The sequence below is a fragment of the Jaculus jaculus genome, chromosome 7 (assembly GCF_020740685.1).
Source record: "Jaculus jaculus isolate mJacJac1 chromosome 7, mJacJac1.mat.Y.cur, whole genome shotgun sequence".
NCBI classification, from domain to species: domain Eukaryota; kingdom Metazoa; phylum Chordata; class Mammalia; order Rodentia; family Dipodidae; genus Jaculus; species Jaculus jaculus.
Window position 1 is genome coordinate 117,961,982 of NC_059108.1, and position 15,764 is coordinate 117,977,745.

The 15,764-nt window shown below is 45.3% G+C and overlaps 1 protein-coding gene across 2 annotated transcripts in view; it reads left to right on the top strand.

Moving 5' to 3' along the window:
* Positions 1-15,764, top strand: part of Rhoj (ras homolog family member J) — a 100,701-nt gene that overhangs the window by 55,949 nt on the left and 28,988 nt on the right. For both annotated transcript variants that reach the window (XM_045153964.1, XM_045153965.1), the window contains one exon: positions 13,035-13,093. In XM_045153964.1, the coding sequence (XP_045009899.1) occupies positions 13,035-13,093 (59 nt within the window). The remainder of the gene's footprint in view (positions 1-13,034; positions 13,094-15,764) is intronic.

A 15,764-nucleotide genomic window follows, 5' to 3' on the forward strand; every position in this document is an offset into this window, starting at 1 on the left:
GAAGGTGAAAATATTTACAAGTAGGCTGGTGGGGATGGAGGAAGTCAAGCCTCAAGGATGGTTCATGAAGCAATGTTGTTTATTCATTGGTTATGCCTTGCCCCCACCCGCAGGTATCCTAATCTTACAAAAGTAGAATGGTTTATAAGCCCTTGTGGTTGTTGGTACTATGAAATTTCCTTGAGACTATAACACATGGTTTCCCCCTTATTTAAATTTTTATTTTTAAATTCTTTCAATTGCACAGGTAACTCTCCTGGATTAACTGTACCTTACCTAAAACCTGCCAAGCATCAGCAAAACCAAGAACAGCTCACAGCTCAGATTGCTAATCCACCAGTGCAACCCAGAGACCAGACATGACAGGCGCACAGCCCTGAGCAATAGTGCATGCGCAGACTCTGCTGGTAGACAGCACGATAAAGATCCATGTGACAATATGGAACAAAACAGTTTTCAAGTGCTTTTTGTTTTTCTGAAGTTTAGAAAGATTTTATTACAGCATTTAAGAGATGGAAAGAAGGCAGAGCTCCTGTAAAATAGGAGGGAGTCCCCAGAAATGGGGAAAATCTGCCTGATCACTCTGATCCCTTGCCGGCCTTGCATTTCTCTTTAGTATTGCTGGTTCCCCAGGCATCCTGTGGTACAGATAAGCGTTCTTTTTTTTTTTTAATTTTTCTGTTTTATTGATTTATTTGAGAGCTACAGACAGAGACAGAATGAGGCCGATAGAGAGAGAATAGGCGTGCCAGGGCCTCCAGCCACTGCAAACGAACTCCAGATGCATGTGCCCCTTGTGCATCTTAGCTAAGGTGGGTCCTGGGGAATTGAGCCTCGAACCAGGGTCCTTAGGCTTCACAGGCAAGCGCTTAACCACTAAGCCATCTCTCCAGCCCCACATAAGCATTCTTAATGCTGTGTGTATGATGTTGGAGGAAAAAAAAATTAGGAAACATGTGAACACAGACATAAAAGTGCTAAGTATCACGACATACAAATTCTGAGAATATACTTGAAGTTACAAGAGAATGATGATCTCGCATATGCTCATTACAGAAAGCATCGGCATTCTCTTTTCCTAGAAAACTAACATAAAGATGTAAAATAAGATGACTACCTCCCTAGAAACTGGCTCATCTGCTTGATCTTTGTCATGTCCTCCCTAAAGGAGCACCCTTTCTTATACAAAACACACATCAGAGTGATCAGGCAGATTTTCCCCATTTCTGGGGACTCCCTCCTATTTCACAGGAGCTCTGCCTTCTTTCCATCTCTTAAATGCTGTAATAAAATCTTTCTAAACTTCAGAAAAACAAAAAAGCACCTGAAAACTGTTTTGTTCCATATTGTCACATGGGTCTTTATGCCCATGTATACATACACACATCACTCTTTGATTCTAATTCACTCTCAAAGATGAATGAAAAAGGATTCATAGTTTTTTTTTAATTTTTATATATGTATATTTATTTATTTGAGAGAGAGAGAGAGAGGCCTCCAGCCACTGCAAACAAACTCCATACGTATGCACCACCTTGTGCATCTGGCTTGATGGGTCCTGGGGAATTGAACCTTAGTCCTTTAGGCTTGGCAGGCAAGTGCCTTAACCACTAGGCCATTCCTCCAGCCCATATTCATAGTTTTGACAGATATTAAGAAATACACAATAATGAGCTGGAGAGATTGCTCAGTGGTTAAAAGTATCTACTTGCAAAGCCTGATGACCTGGGTTCAATTCCCCAATACTCATCTAAAGACAGATGCACAAAGTGGCACATGTATTCAGAGTTTGTTTGCAGTAGCAGGAGGCCCTGGCACACCCATGTGCTCTCTCTTGCTCTCTCTCTATCTGCCTCTTACTATCTCAAATGAGTAAATAAAATGAAAATTAAATAAATAAACAAATAAATAAAAGAAGTGAACAATAAAGTTACCTTACTTCTACCTGGAAGAACTATTTGTTATTTAAAAAGAGCCCCTAGCCAGGCGTGGTGGCGCATGCCTTTAATCCCAGCACTCTGGAGGCAGAGGTAGGAGGATCGCCACGTATTCAAGGCCACCCTGAGACCACACAGTGAATTCCATGTCAGTCTGGACTAGAGTGAGACCCTACCTCAAAAAAACAACAAATAAATTTTAAAAAAAGAGCCCCTATTCTGGTTGGGGATATTACATGATAAAAGAAATGAAGAAAATAACACAGACACATCAACCCCCAGGACTGTGAATAATAAAGAGGTAGACCAATAAAAGCAATCTTAGGATAAACAACCACGCACCGAAATAGACAACCGAAAAAGGGCTTCATGTTCTCCAAATTACCTTGTAACATTTTAGAAGTTACCGAGGACACGGGCTGGAGAGATGGTGTAGTGGTTAAGCGCTTGCCTGTGATGCCTAAGGACCCCGGTTCGAGGCTCGGTTCCCCAGGTCCCACGTTAGCCAGATGCACAAGGGGGCTCACGCGTCTGGAGTTCGTTTACAGTGGCTAGAAGCCCTGGCGTGCCCATTCTCTCTCTCTCCCTCTATCTGTCTTTCTCTCTGTGTCTGTCACTCTTAAATAAATAATTTTAAAAAAATTTTAGAAGTTACCGAGGACAGAAACACTGGCTCTAAATGTTCACTCGGCTAGTTTATGTCCCTGTGCCAGGATGCTGTCAAGAAAGGGCTATATTGGGAGCCACTTTACTACGGCTTCTTTACGGCTCGTGCACTGCTCTCGGTTCGGTTCTCAAGTCATCCACTTTGGCGGGCTCAGGTCCCCCGGGGACGCACGCTCTTTCCTGGGGCCTGCAGGAAGCAGGTGCCCGCAGAGCCTCCCCACGCCGCCACAGTCCTGGGAGAGCGGCGGCGGCTCTGCGGCACAGTCGCTCAGCCTGGCGCAGCGGTCTACATGTCACACTTTCTCCTTGTAAGAATGCAAGCTCAGGCCCACAGCTTGATAAATCTGGACAAGCCTGACACAGGAGCTTCAGAGGGGGGAAACTGGCAGGCGTAACAGAGTTTAAGTGATGGGAAGAAACTTAACACAAGCTACCCTTACCAATAGTAACAGCAACTGAACCACCACGCTGGGGCACTCGGGGGTATTTTCTGAGTGTTTTGCATGCTCACAGTAACGAAGTATGAGACACAACAGCTTTGCACACATAGTTCACATGCAGTGTTGAATCTATTCCTACTCAAAGCATTATGTCCTCAAATTTTTATAAGACCTGACATTACCCTTTCTAAGGTTCCTTTGTGAGGGTACGCTGTACCCTCTGAGGACAGTGCCCCCAGCCATCCACTGTTAACGGACACGCCGTGGGTATGTAATGGTGGACTTGTATACCTATGGCTTGAAGTGCATTTTGAAGCACACTGAGTGCACATCTAGGCTTTTAATATATATTGCCAAATACTTTCCCAGAAAACCTTAGCAAAGTCATGCTTCCTCACTGGGCATGGTGGCGCATGCCTTTAATCCCTGTACTCAGGAAGCAGAGGTACCTAATGAATTCCAGGTCAGCCTGGGCTAGAGTGGGACCCTCCACTGAAAAAAAAAAAAAAAACACATTTCCTCTGGCAGTGGATGAGTACCTACTTCTTCACACCCTTACAAGTACTAAATATCACTCACCATGTGTGTGTATGTGTGTGTGTGTGCCTGTGCAGTACTGAAGATGGACCCCAGGGGCTTCACCTATGGTAGTCAGGCACTCTACCACTGAGCAATATCCCCAGACCTTTTCATTTTTCATTTTGAGGCAGGTTCTGAGCTTCCCGTGCTGGTTGTAAACTTGTGATCCTCCTGCCTCAGCCTCCAAGCAGCTGAGATCACAAACCTGAGCACCAGACCCTGCTAGTGTGGATCTCTTTATCATGACCAAAGAATATATCTTTCACTTGAATTTTTTTTCAATTTTTATTTAGCTTTTTTTTTAATATATTTTATTTGAGAGAAAGACCACAAGTCCCTTGGGACATCTTATCAGTGGTCCTGTCCTGCTAGTAACATTGCATCTGGTAAGTGTTGTCTAGAAAAGTGGAAGACCACCACGGACCACCTGGAAGAACCACATTTCCATGGGCCAGATAGCAGAGGACATCAGGCCGGGGACCCCATCTGCTACTGCACCGTGCCTAGTAAAGCTCATGGTGACCTTTTGGAGAAAGCCAAAGCAAATGAACACCACAGAGGAAAGCTTTGATATGGCTGGCGTTTCTGTCACTCAACCAATACATATGGGGCCACATGTTCAGCCTTTGGTAGAGCCGAAGACATGAGAATAAATAATACGCAGTCTTTTCTGACCCAAAGAGAAAGTTAACCACGGCAATGGTCTTGGATACTTGGGGAGCACCAGGGATTAGGTTAAGTTGGTTTTCCAGGCCAAATGTGGAAAAAGGATTCTAGAATTTCTTTTCCAGAATGCCAACAGGCAAAGCTCAAATGAAGGCATTATTCACATAATGATTGCAGAAAGCTTTTGATTCTAGGCAGTCAAAAAATAAAAGAAACCGGGTGTGGTGGAGCATGCCTTTAATCCCAGAACTCAGTAGGCAGAAGTAGGAGGATTGCCATGAGTTTGAGGCCACCTGAGACTCCATAGTGAATTCCAGGTCAGTCTGGGCTACAGTGAAACCCTTCCTTAAAAAAAAAAAACAAAAAACAAATCAAAATAAAATAAAATAAAGACACTGGCTAGAGAGATGGCTTAGTAGTTAAGGTGCTTGCCTGTGAAACCTAAGGACCCAGGTTCAATTACTCAGTACCCACACAAACCAGATACACAAAATGGCACATGCATCTCGAGTTCATTTGCAGTGGCTAGAGGCCCTGGTGTGCCCATTCTCTCTCTCTATCTATCTATCTCGATCTGTTTGTCTGTTTCTCTCTCTCTCTCTCTCTCTGCCTCTCTCTCAAAAAAATTGTTTTTTTATTTTTTTTTAATTTATTTATTTATTTGAAAGTGACAGAGAGAAAGAGGCAGATAAGAGAGAGCGAATGGGCATGCCAGGGCCTCCAGCCACCGCAAGCAAACTCCAGATGCGTGCGCCCCCTTGTGCATCTGGCTAACGTGGGTCCTGGGGAATAGAGCCTCAAATCTGGGTTCTTAGGCTTCACAGGCAAGCGCTTAACTGCTAAGCCATCTCTCCAGCCCAAAGATTTGAGTTTTTGTTGTTGTTGTTGTTTTGGGGTTTTTTTGTTTTTTGTTTTTTGTTTTTTTGGTTTTTAGAGGTAGGGTCCCACTCTAGCCCAGGCTGACCTGAAATTCACTATGCAGTCTCAGGGTGGCCTCAAACTCGCAGTGATCCTCCTACCTCTGCCTCCCAAGTGCTGGGATTAAAGGCATGTGCCACCACACCTGGGTAATTTTTTTAATTTTTTAAAAAGATACTGGAGGGCAGGAGAGATGGCTTAGCAATTAAGGCACATGCCTGCAAAGCCTAAGAACCCAGGTTCAATTCACCAGTACCCATGTAAGCCAGATACACAAGGTGGTATATGCGTCTGGAGTTCATTTGCAGCAACTGGAGGCCCTAAAGCACCCATATTAATTCTCTCTCTCTCTCTCTCTCTCTCTCTCTTTCTCTGTCTCTCTTTTCCTCTCTCAAATAAATAAATAAAATATTTTTAAAAGATACTGGAAAGGTAAGCCAGGGGCAAAATTACTAGGCGTTTGGATGTTGTTAGAAGCTGTTTGAACTTGACCTTGCATCTGCTCTGGTGGCTCTGAGAAGAAAGCACAAAAGCAGCAGCCTGGAGACTGAGACACAGATTAAGAGCCTTTTCCAAGTGACAAGGTAGAGGGACACTGCATGGGGACAGAGAACTCACAGTCTAAAAATACTTAGCAGGTAGAATTGGCAGGGACTGGCGACCAAATGACTCCTATGGAAGGAAGGGTGGGCCCCGACTGAAATGTCGGGCATGGATGCCTGGCATTGGGCCTCTGCTTTGGACTCATCCCCAGTCTAAGAGTCTAGAACTCAGCAAATATTTCCTACTCTGCTTCTCCCCGCCACAACCCCACCCTCTTGTTTTTCCATCGTCAAATAAGTACTGACAAGGGCAGATCTTTCCTGAACACCCATCCCACACCCAGAATCGGGGTGGAGTCTTCCCAGGAGCTTGGGGAGCATAGAAAGCCATCTGCTCAGGGATGGGTGGTTTACACCCATGCAGACTTCGGTGTACAAAACTCACTTTCATGATTTCCTTCACTCCTCAAATGAACTTCAATTTTCCAGTAAGGAAAGGCAGGCTTGGGGAAGTGCAACTCGCTCACCGTTCACCATCCCAGAGCTGGTTCACAGTGAGTTCAGGCCTCCACCCGGCTTTTCCACTTGGAAGTCCAGGGAGCTTGGAAAATGATTCAGTTGGAAAACAAGCTACATGTCACAAAAGACATTTTATGCTGGAAAACAGAAACACAACCAGGGCTAGATAATGCATGGCCATTGTGTCCTGCCCTTTTCGAATGAGACCCTGGTCACTATCGGGCCTAAGTACAAACCTTAGAAAAGAAAACCTTCTGCTTCAATTGCCCGTGGATTCCCAGGAAGCCTGTCAGGTTCCCCCTCAGTCCTTGTTCTGAGGACCTAAGACATCATGCCAGCATATTAAATAAGAGATTTCCCTGGGGAATCTTTGTTGAATATACATTAACAGCCTGATGTCCACGTAACGAGAGCAGCCCTTGCAAAGAAGGAAATGAGCCACTGAGGTAGGCTGGTGTTGGTGGGAGAGAAGATGTTTACGGAGCGTTAACAGAAAGGCAGGTGTTGGAAACCCCGCCTCCAAGAAGGAATTTGCCACCACTCATATTTAGAAAAAGGCAATGTTTATTTCTAGTTTCATGCTAACTGATTCTAATTTAGAGGGGACTGTATCATCCCTTAATAAAAGGCACGCGTGTTTATAAAACCCAGGCAACTGGGGGGACAGAGGGCTGTTTGATTTGGGTTCTGACAGGATCTTGCTATGTAGCACAGGCTGGCCTTGAACTCTCAATCCTCCTGCCTCCACCTGCTCAGGGCTAGGATTATAGGCATATGCCATCATACCTGATACTGCTTTTCTATGAAATACAGTCACATGACTCTAACACTACTTTTTAAGTGCCTACACATGCCTACCAAAGTACCTACAAAGGCCTGTTTGGACATGAGTCACCACCTGTCTAGTGACTCACTGATAAATCAATAAGCTCATTGCTTGTTAATGAGTAAATAAATCTTTGACATGGCCTATTCTATATTTGCATGAGAACCATGGGTTTAACTTTCTTAAAATTCTATTTCTTGCTACATGTAAAGACTTCATCCCCAAAAATCTTCATACTGCTGTCCACATAGTCAGGCTTCGTCCCACCCACCAGCAGGCACACATGTCACGGGTAACTGGCTGTGTAGTAGAATGAAGGGAAATCGGGGGCCTCCTCTAGCTAACCTGATAGTTCCACTGTGATGGTTTGAATGAGCCATAAACTCACTGTTGTGTATGCTGGGTGCCCAGCTGATGGCAATTTGGGAGGCGGGGCCTTGCTAGGGGAGTTGTGTTGTTGGGGGTGGGGTTAGGAGTGTTATAGCCAGCTTCCCCTTTCTAGAATGGGGTTCACTCTCCTGCTGCAAGTGTCCACCTGCTGTGGCAAGGAAGGGATGTCCAGCCTCTGCTCTGCCATCTTTCCCCCATTATCATGGGACTTTCCCTCCAGACTAGAGGTCAAAATAAACAACTTTCTCCCATCGGCTGCTTTCGGTTGGGTGCTTTGTCCCAGCAACACAAAGGTAACTACAAAATGTACCACTTGAGTTCTCTTCGGATTCAGCACATCTTCATCACAGCGACCGTGAAGGACGGCTCCAGGCCTCTCAGACAGCCATGGGAGGACTGCAAGCTGGGTGTGCGTGTGGCGGTCTAAGATGACAGAAATGCTTAGGGAAGGAGGCTTAAATCCTGCCCCTATTTTCTCTCTGAGTAGAGTGAACAGATCCTCAAAGGAGCAAATCCACGACCTGCTTCATTGTGACTATGCATGCTTCACGAATTAACCACCCCAATTCACTCCAAGAAACAACAGCTAAGAAGCAAAGAGTTTAATGGACTTGAGGATGAAGATCTTCATTTTACCTACTTAGCAGGTCACTGACAACTTTTCATACTTTACTGAGAAAACCTTCAGAGCTATCAGCAGTTCATTTGACCTGCCCTCTTTAAAACCTCTCCAGCATCAGAAAATAACTCTAATGGCTCCCACGATAGAAGATGATCTGGGACTATTAGCCTGGTCACCTTCTGCAAGGCAGCTCGCTCTCTTGCCAGGGGGCATCAAGCCCCGCCTCTTGCATTCCCAAAGACTCTTGTCCCCTTGGGTGGACTCTGGCGCCCTGTTTCACTTGAACATTCGGCATCTACCGCACTGTGGCAAGATCTTTGCTCATAGTTAAGCGTATGTTTTGCATGAAGAGTCTTTCCTCAGAGCTCTTCCTCTCCAGTGGGGAATATGGGAAAAATTTAAGTAGAAATTGGCTGTGTGGCAAGCACCTTCTCATTTCCTTTCCTTCACAAAAAGACTCTTTGGTAGCTAGTATGATACTATTGGGGGGATTAATTGTTAAATTTTAATGTCAAATTTTAATTTCTCATTCATACACTTTCATTTTTTAATTAATTTTTATTGGTTATGGGCATGCTCAGTATATAAACAACACAAGGTGGTACCATCCTTTCCCTCATCCATGCCCTTTTCCAAAGGGGCCCTCCTCAAAGGCTCCTTAGAGCCCATCACCGAAGTAGACTTAAAACACACCCAACATGGCTCAGGGAATTTCATGGAAGAAGGGGTGGAAAGATTGTTAGAGCCACAAGTTGAGATATTATGCACAGAGACATTGCCTCTCCCCCATAGCTGGCTGCTGCCCCCACAATACCATTTTTAACAGATAAAGAACTTGGGGCTCAAGGATGCCAGGTGACTTTCTCATGGTCACTCAAATCATGACGAGCAAAGATTGGACTCAAAGCAGAGCTCTCTGACATGACAGATCTGCTCTGACCCCATGACCTGTGAGGTAGTGCCTTCCTTCTCTATGCTGTGACTGATGCCCTTGCGAGCTAAAGAATGTCATGGGACACAGGCTGGAATAAGGCATCACCCATTGCTAGCCCAGGATAAGAACTCGTGAAGCCATGACTGGAACAGGCCCCAGTGCGTGCCTGATACTGGCATCTGGCTCCTGTGATCCCATGTTGTCCTCTAGCATGGACTGCAAGCCAGTCATCTTGCTTCCAATCAAATAGGAAACTGAAACAGGGAAGAAGGAACAAAGTGACTCTCACAGATAAAGACAAGAGCTCTGTCCCCTTTTGTCAGGGTTCCTCCAACAGATCTGCCTTCACCACAGGCAGAGCTGACTGCTGCTGAGTGAGAACCCAACGTGGCTGTCACAAGGAGAAACGTACCCCCCGCACCCCCGCCCACCACCCCTTTGTCTTAGCTGAAGGAGATTCTCTTCATTCCTTTTCATCCTAATTGACGAAGGCAAAGAAAGCAGGCCTGTGATAGTTTGACAAAGCCTTCAGACTAAAGGCTGAGTTAGTGAGCCAGGGCAACTCGAATGCAGGGTCATCCTTAGGGACTTGGCTCTGACACCTGCACGAGAAAGATGACTCTGACTGTAAGTCCCAGCCCGCCACCTGCTCCCGCTGCCCGTCCTGCCCGGCTTCGTGGGCACCACGCAACACTGCGGCTTGGCTCTGCCAGAAAACCACTGTCTCCATCCTCCGTTCAGCCCGGGAACCCAGCAGACTGTGAGGAGAGGAGAACGGCAGAGCGAAGGCAAGGAGGAGGCCGTGGCCAGACTCTGGGCTCATGGCTCACCCTTCCTCGGCTCACGCTTGCCCGGGGCTGGTGGAACTCCCTGGAGTACAAGCTGCCAAGGGAGAGGCCCGAGGAAGGGCAGGCTGGGGGGAAAGACTGCTCTCTGAGGAACACACACCACAGCAGGCATCTGAGGGCTCCGGTGAAAAGATCGAAGCCATTGCTTCGGAATGTCTGCAGTGCACAGTGGGGCAGCAGGGGTGACTTGACTTGTTCCATTTTGGCGGTAGGCTTGTGGGTCACAGGGCCGTCGAAGGGGTCTCGGAAGCAGCTGTCCTGGCTTACATACACAAGGCTCTCTTGAGGCAGGAAATTCCATGTTGTCATGGTTGGATTTCTTCCCTTCATTCCTGATCTATGACTAGGTAACCAAATGGTTTATTAAACAAACATTTTAGGCAGATTTCAGGAACATCTGACCCGGCTTTCTCCTCCTAATGTGCAGGAAAATGGAAATGAAACAGGACAAAGAGCTCAGGGCCTCACTCCCTGGGGACCCCCATTCCCATTGCTAGCCTGACGCTTGTCCAGAAGTAAAAATGTTTAAACGTCTGTCAGCATTGTAAGCAGGGTTCAACAGAGGTGGGTTTGCCATTTAAACATACGCATGTAGGGGTTGGAGAGATGGCTTAGCACTTAAGGCACTTGCCTGTGAAGCCTAAGGACTTAGGTTCAATTCCCCAGTACCCATGTAAGCCAGATGCACAAGGTGGCGCATGCCTCTGAAGTTCATTTACAGTGGCTAGAAGCCCTGAAATGCCCATTCTCTCTCTATCTGCCTCTTTCTCTCTGCCTCTCTTTCAAATAAATAAATATTTTTAATTAAATTTTACAAATGAAGATATGCATGTAAAAGCTCATCTGGGTGGTAGTCACATTATCAAGCAGAACACTTGTGGATCTGAGTGGATGAGAGAAGCAGTGCTTTGAAACAAGTGCTTTTCAAAGAATGACAGCAAGAAATGTTTTGCAACAAAATACATGTTGTACACATATAAAAAAATATCCATAGAAACATTTAAAAAAATAAATATCTTGGGATGGAGAGATGGCTTAGCAGTTAAGGAACTTGCCTGTGAAGCCTAAGGACCCATGTTCAATCTCTCTCCAGATCCCACGTAAGCCAGATGCACAAAGGTGACACAAGCACAAGGTCACACATGCCCACTAGGTGGCGCAAGTGTCTAGAATTCAATTTCAGTAGCTGAGGCCCTGGCATGCCAATTCTCTCTCTCTCTCTCGCTCACTCTCGCACACGCTCTCTCTCCCTCCCTCTTTCTCCCCCTCCCCCCTTCCCCTCCCTCCCTCCCTCCCTCCCTCTCTCTCTCAAAAAAGAAGTATCTTGGGCTGGAGAGATGGCTTAGCGGTTAAACACTTGCCTGTGAAGCCTAAGGACCCCGGTTCGAGGCTCAGTTCTCCAGGTCCCACGTTAGCCAGATGCACAAGGGGGCGCACGCGTCTGGAGTTTGTTTGCAGAGGCTGGAAGCCCTGGCGCGCCCATTCTCTCTCTCCCTCTATCTGTCTTGCTCTCAAATAAATAAATAAATAAAAATTTTAAAAAAAGAAAAGAAAAAGAAAAAAAGAAGTATCTTGCATACATATAGTCCATGAAACTTAAGCCAAAGTAAATAATCAGTTTCAGATCAGCAACCCTGAGCAGCGGACTGGAGAAGTCAGCTGATGTACACTAGAAGTATACGTACACAAGACTGCTATCCCATTCTCCTTCATTTCCTACCCAGGGAGAATCAAAAATCACCTTCACATGCTGAAGAGTTGTCTCAGCTATTAAGGTGCTTGTCTACAAAGCCTAAGGACCCAGTTTCAATTCCCCAGTACCCACATGCATGAGGTGGCACATGCATCTGGACTTCATTTGCAATGGCTGGAGGCCCTGGTGTGCCCATTCTCTATCTGTCTCTCTCTCTTTCTCTCTCTCTCAAATAAATAAATAAGGTATATTTTTTAAAAATCTTGCCTTTACATTATAACTGCATCATTTTTAATCAACCAGGAGGAAAAAAATTCCTTCCTGTTTTATTTTCTATTTTCAAAAACAGATTTGATTTTTTTTCTGGAAATTTAACTGTACTCTTGGCATTCATCAAGAGAATTGTATCTCTCTGCTTGCAATCTGCTCAATCTCAGTTGCATTTCAAGTTGAAATTTTATTTCACTTCCAGACATGTGCAGAGTGATATCTTTGAATCACTTCTCACTTTTGGACACGATTGCTTGGCAAGGCAGTAAGCCTGCTGGATAAATCTAACTGGCTAATTTTCACTCTCTATATGCCCTTCTGGTATAGGAAACCAACCCCAAACAATACCTCCTTCTGCCACCAAGGTTCAAAGTCACAATTGATGACTTAGAGGTTAAGGTACTTGCCTGGAAGCCTAAGGACCTAGGTTCGATTGCCCACTACCCACATAAGCCAGATGCACAAAATGGCACATATATCTGGATTTCACTTGTAGAGGCTGGAGGCCCTAGCATGCCCATTCTCATTCTTTCCCTCTCCCCCTCTCCTTCCTCCTTCCTCCCTCTATCTCTATCTGCCTCTTTCTCTGTCTGTGTCAAATAAATAAACTAATTTTAAGAAAATAATTGGCCAATAGAAAGAACATTTTCTCTGAGATTCCAGTAAAGGATATATTTAACTATCAAACTTTTAAAAATAAATGCCAAGTCTTTTCATTTAATTGTTTGTTTTATAGAATATACAAAAAATGGGTTAATAGTCTTTATTTTCTAGTGTTTATTAATACTTCAAAGTCAGATCAGAAAAAAGATATTTCTAACAGCTACTTACATAATTCTGTGTGGCAAAAGGAGGCCCACAACAAAGACAAGAAGATAATCACCTGGCCAGAAAGGGGGCCAGCATCCTTCTTCTTTAGGATCTCAGGGTTCCAGGGCAGAGTGCCATAGTAACACCAAAAATATCCATCTCCATTGAGAAATCTGGACTTGGCTCAGGCCATCTGCTATCATAGTCAGCCCAAGGTTGACTTTCATTTGGAAATGATGCTGTCAACTTGGTTTAGAATATACATGGGTGAGGCATATGCTCATCCTCGCCGCCCAGAGAGATGCTGGCATGGAGGAATGTGGGGCCTCCTGACTGAAGCCCGTGTTCATGAATTTCCCTCTTCTCTCTCCTAGTTACTGTGACGGTGGGAGGCAAGCAGCACTTGCTCGGACTGTATGACACTGCAGGACAGGTACCTTTGGCTATGTTGATTCATTAAGGGTGGGGCAGGGGGTGTACAAGAAAGAGGGCTAGGCATATGGACTAACAGCTCTGATGTTCCCCATCCTCATCATCTGGGACCAATTTGCCGTCAACTTAAATGATAACCAAAAGCACACATTCCTGATACTTTCTTTATCCACGGGTCTGCGGATGTGCACACCCTGTGCATACCTGTGTCGGAGGAAAGTGTCCGTACCTCCTCTGCTCCTCCATTGATTGCTTCTTTGTGGGGATTTCTGTTTGGCTTGGTTTTTTTAAGGTAGAGTTTCGCTCTAGCCTAGGCTGGCCTGGAACTCACTCTGAAGTCCCAGGCTGGCCTTGAACTCACAGCGATCCTCATACCTCTACCTCCCAAATTCTGGTATTAAAGGGTAGACCAGCAATCCTCAGAGATCCCTCTGTCTTTGCTTGCTCCCCCCACCTGCTCTTTTTTGGTTGCTGCTTTGTTTTGCTTGAAACAGACTCTTTCACTGAACCCAGAGCTGCCACTGAAGTCAGACTGACTGACCAGTGAGCCTGGTGATCCCCAGGTCTAAAGGACTGGAATTATAGGCATGCATGACCACACCCAGCTCTTTACATGGGTGCTAAGGAATCGAACTGGGTGCAAATAGGTCCTCTCGAACCCTCATGTTTTCTTGGCAAGCCATCCTACCCACTGAGCCATCTCCCCAGGCCTCCCAATACTTTTTTTAATTATAAGTATAAAAACCCAAATTATTACTGATAACTGTTTATTTATTGGCTGACAACCATCAATATTCAAAATAACACTTTTGGCCAAGAGTATCAATTTCCTCCCATTCAAATCTATTCCAGATTACCGGGTCCATCATAAAGTTGACCTTTACCCATTTTTCTGTTACTTTCTTTGCCCATCCTTTATTTTATTTGCCTAATGAACTATGAAAAACTCCAAAAAGAGATTGGTTGGAAAGGAGGAAAGGATATGATGCATTAAATGTTGGAAGAAAAGCTAGGATTGTGGATGTGTTCTGCTCAGAAAAACTGGGAATTGACCCCAAATTTACTGCCCTAACATATTCTCAGTGTCAGAAGTGTTCCTTCAGGATGGAGAGCAGAATTGACCAACAGTGTAAAGCTGTGAGCTTGAATCCTCAATCAGTCACCACCTGCTTCACTTTGGGTGAAAGGGTCACCTTAACTGTCTTCTCTAGCACCCCGTGTGTGGTTATGCAAAGATTTAAATGTTCCAAGCTCATGGAGTGAAGGGGGAGACATGAACAAGCACTGATGGCTGTGGCCTAATTTCTTGGATAAAATTTGTTACCATATGTCTTGAGTCATATATTTAGGTCAAAATCAGTGGGTTGCTCAGTCTGTCCAAATTCATACAGCTTAAGTCTTTTGGAGTTAATATTTAACCATGGTATTTCCCACTATGAGTCTCTTGGCAATTGTTGATAGCTATGCATGTGTCTCAACCTGTTTTTAATTTTTTTTTTATTTATTTGCAAACAGAGGGAGGGAGAGTGGAGGGGAATGAGTGCCCCAGGGCCTCTTGCCACTGCAAAAACAGCTCTAGATGCATGTGCCACTATGTGCATCAGGCTTTATGTGGGTGCTAGGGAATTGAACCTGGGCCATCAGGCTTTGTAAGCATGTCTTTAATCACTGAGCCATCTTCCCATCCCTGTGGTGCTTTGAATCTATGGCCCCCCAATTGACTCAGGTGTTACTAATATTGAGTTTGCAGCTTCTGTCTGTTGGTTTTGAGCTTCGTGGTGCTAGGTGGCTGGATCTGTGAAAGGGAGCCAGCTTCTTCCGACATCATGGAACTTCCCGGGATCTGCAAGCGTGAAATAAGTCCCATTCCTCCCATAAACTGTGTCTGACCTGGAGGTTCATCCCAGCACTGTGGAGCAGACTATGACAAGCCCCGAGGCCTACTTTTTTTTCTTTTTTTTCTTTTTTTTACAATTATCTGGAGAGATATCATTTTGCTTAACTTGAAAGCTCCCTACTTGAAAATAAAGGATGTCTCTTTGAGGACTTTTGTGGACATTTGCAAGGACAAACGTATGTGGGACATCAGAAGCTCATGTTGCGCCGGCTAGGGCAGGCAAGTTGGGTAATCTAGCATCAGACCCACGCTCTTTCCCAGGGGCATCCAGTTTCCCCTCATGGGCAGATGGCTATTTTGGCAAGCTACTTCCAGGAACTAGGGAGTGGTAGCTTCCCTCTCCCATCAGTAGCAAGACATATAACTAGGAAAAAATGTCTCCCAGGCCCTCAAACGGGAAAGTCAGTCTGACTCCTCTGATGAGACACAAGGACCTAAATATAACTCAGACCTTCTCCCAGAAGACACCCCACAATATAAATGCATTGCTCCGGAGGCTGGTATCACCTGTCCTAACTCAGTCATCGGGAACCTCACAGCCTGAGGGACAGTTGGCACCCTCCCCTTCTACAGTCAGATTTCATGTATATAATCCAGGTGCAAAATTCAATACAATCAAGACCGTTTCATAGCTCTGGAATCTTTGCTTCTGTCACCTTCTCAAAAAGCTCTTGAAGTCCCCGATACCCGCTCAATTCTCTCTTTTTCCATAGCAGTGCATGCCAGTTGTGGGTACCTGTCCATAGAGTGCCCCAACAACAGCATCTCTGGGCCT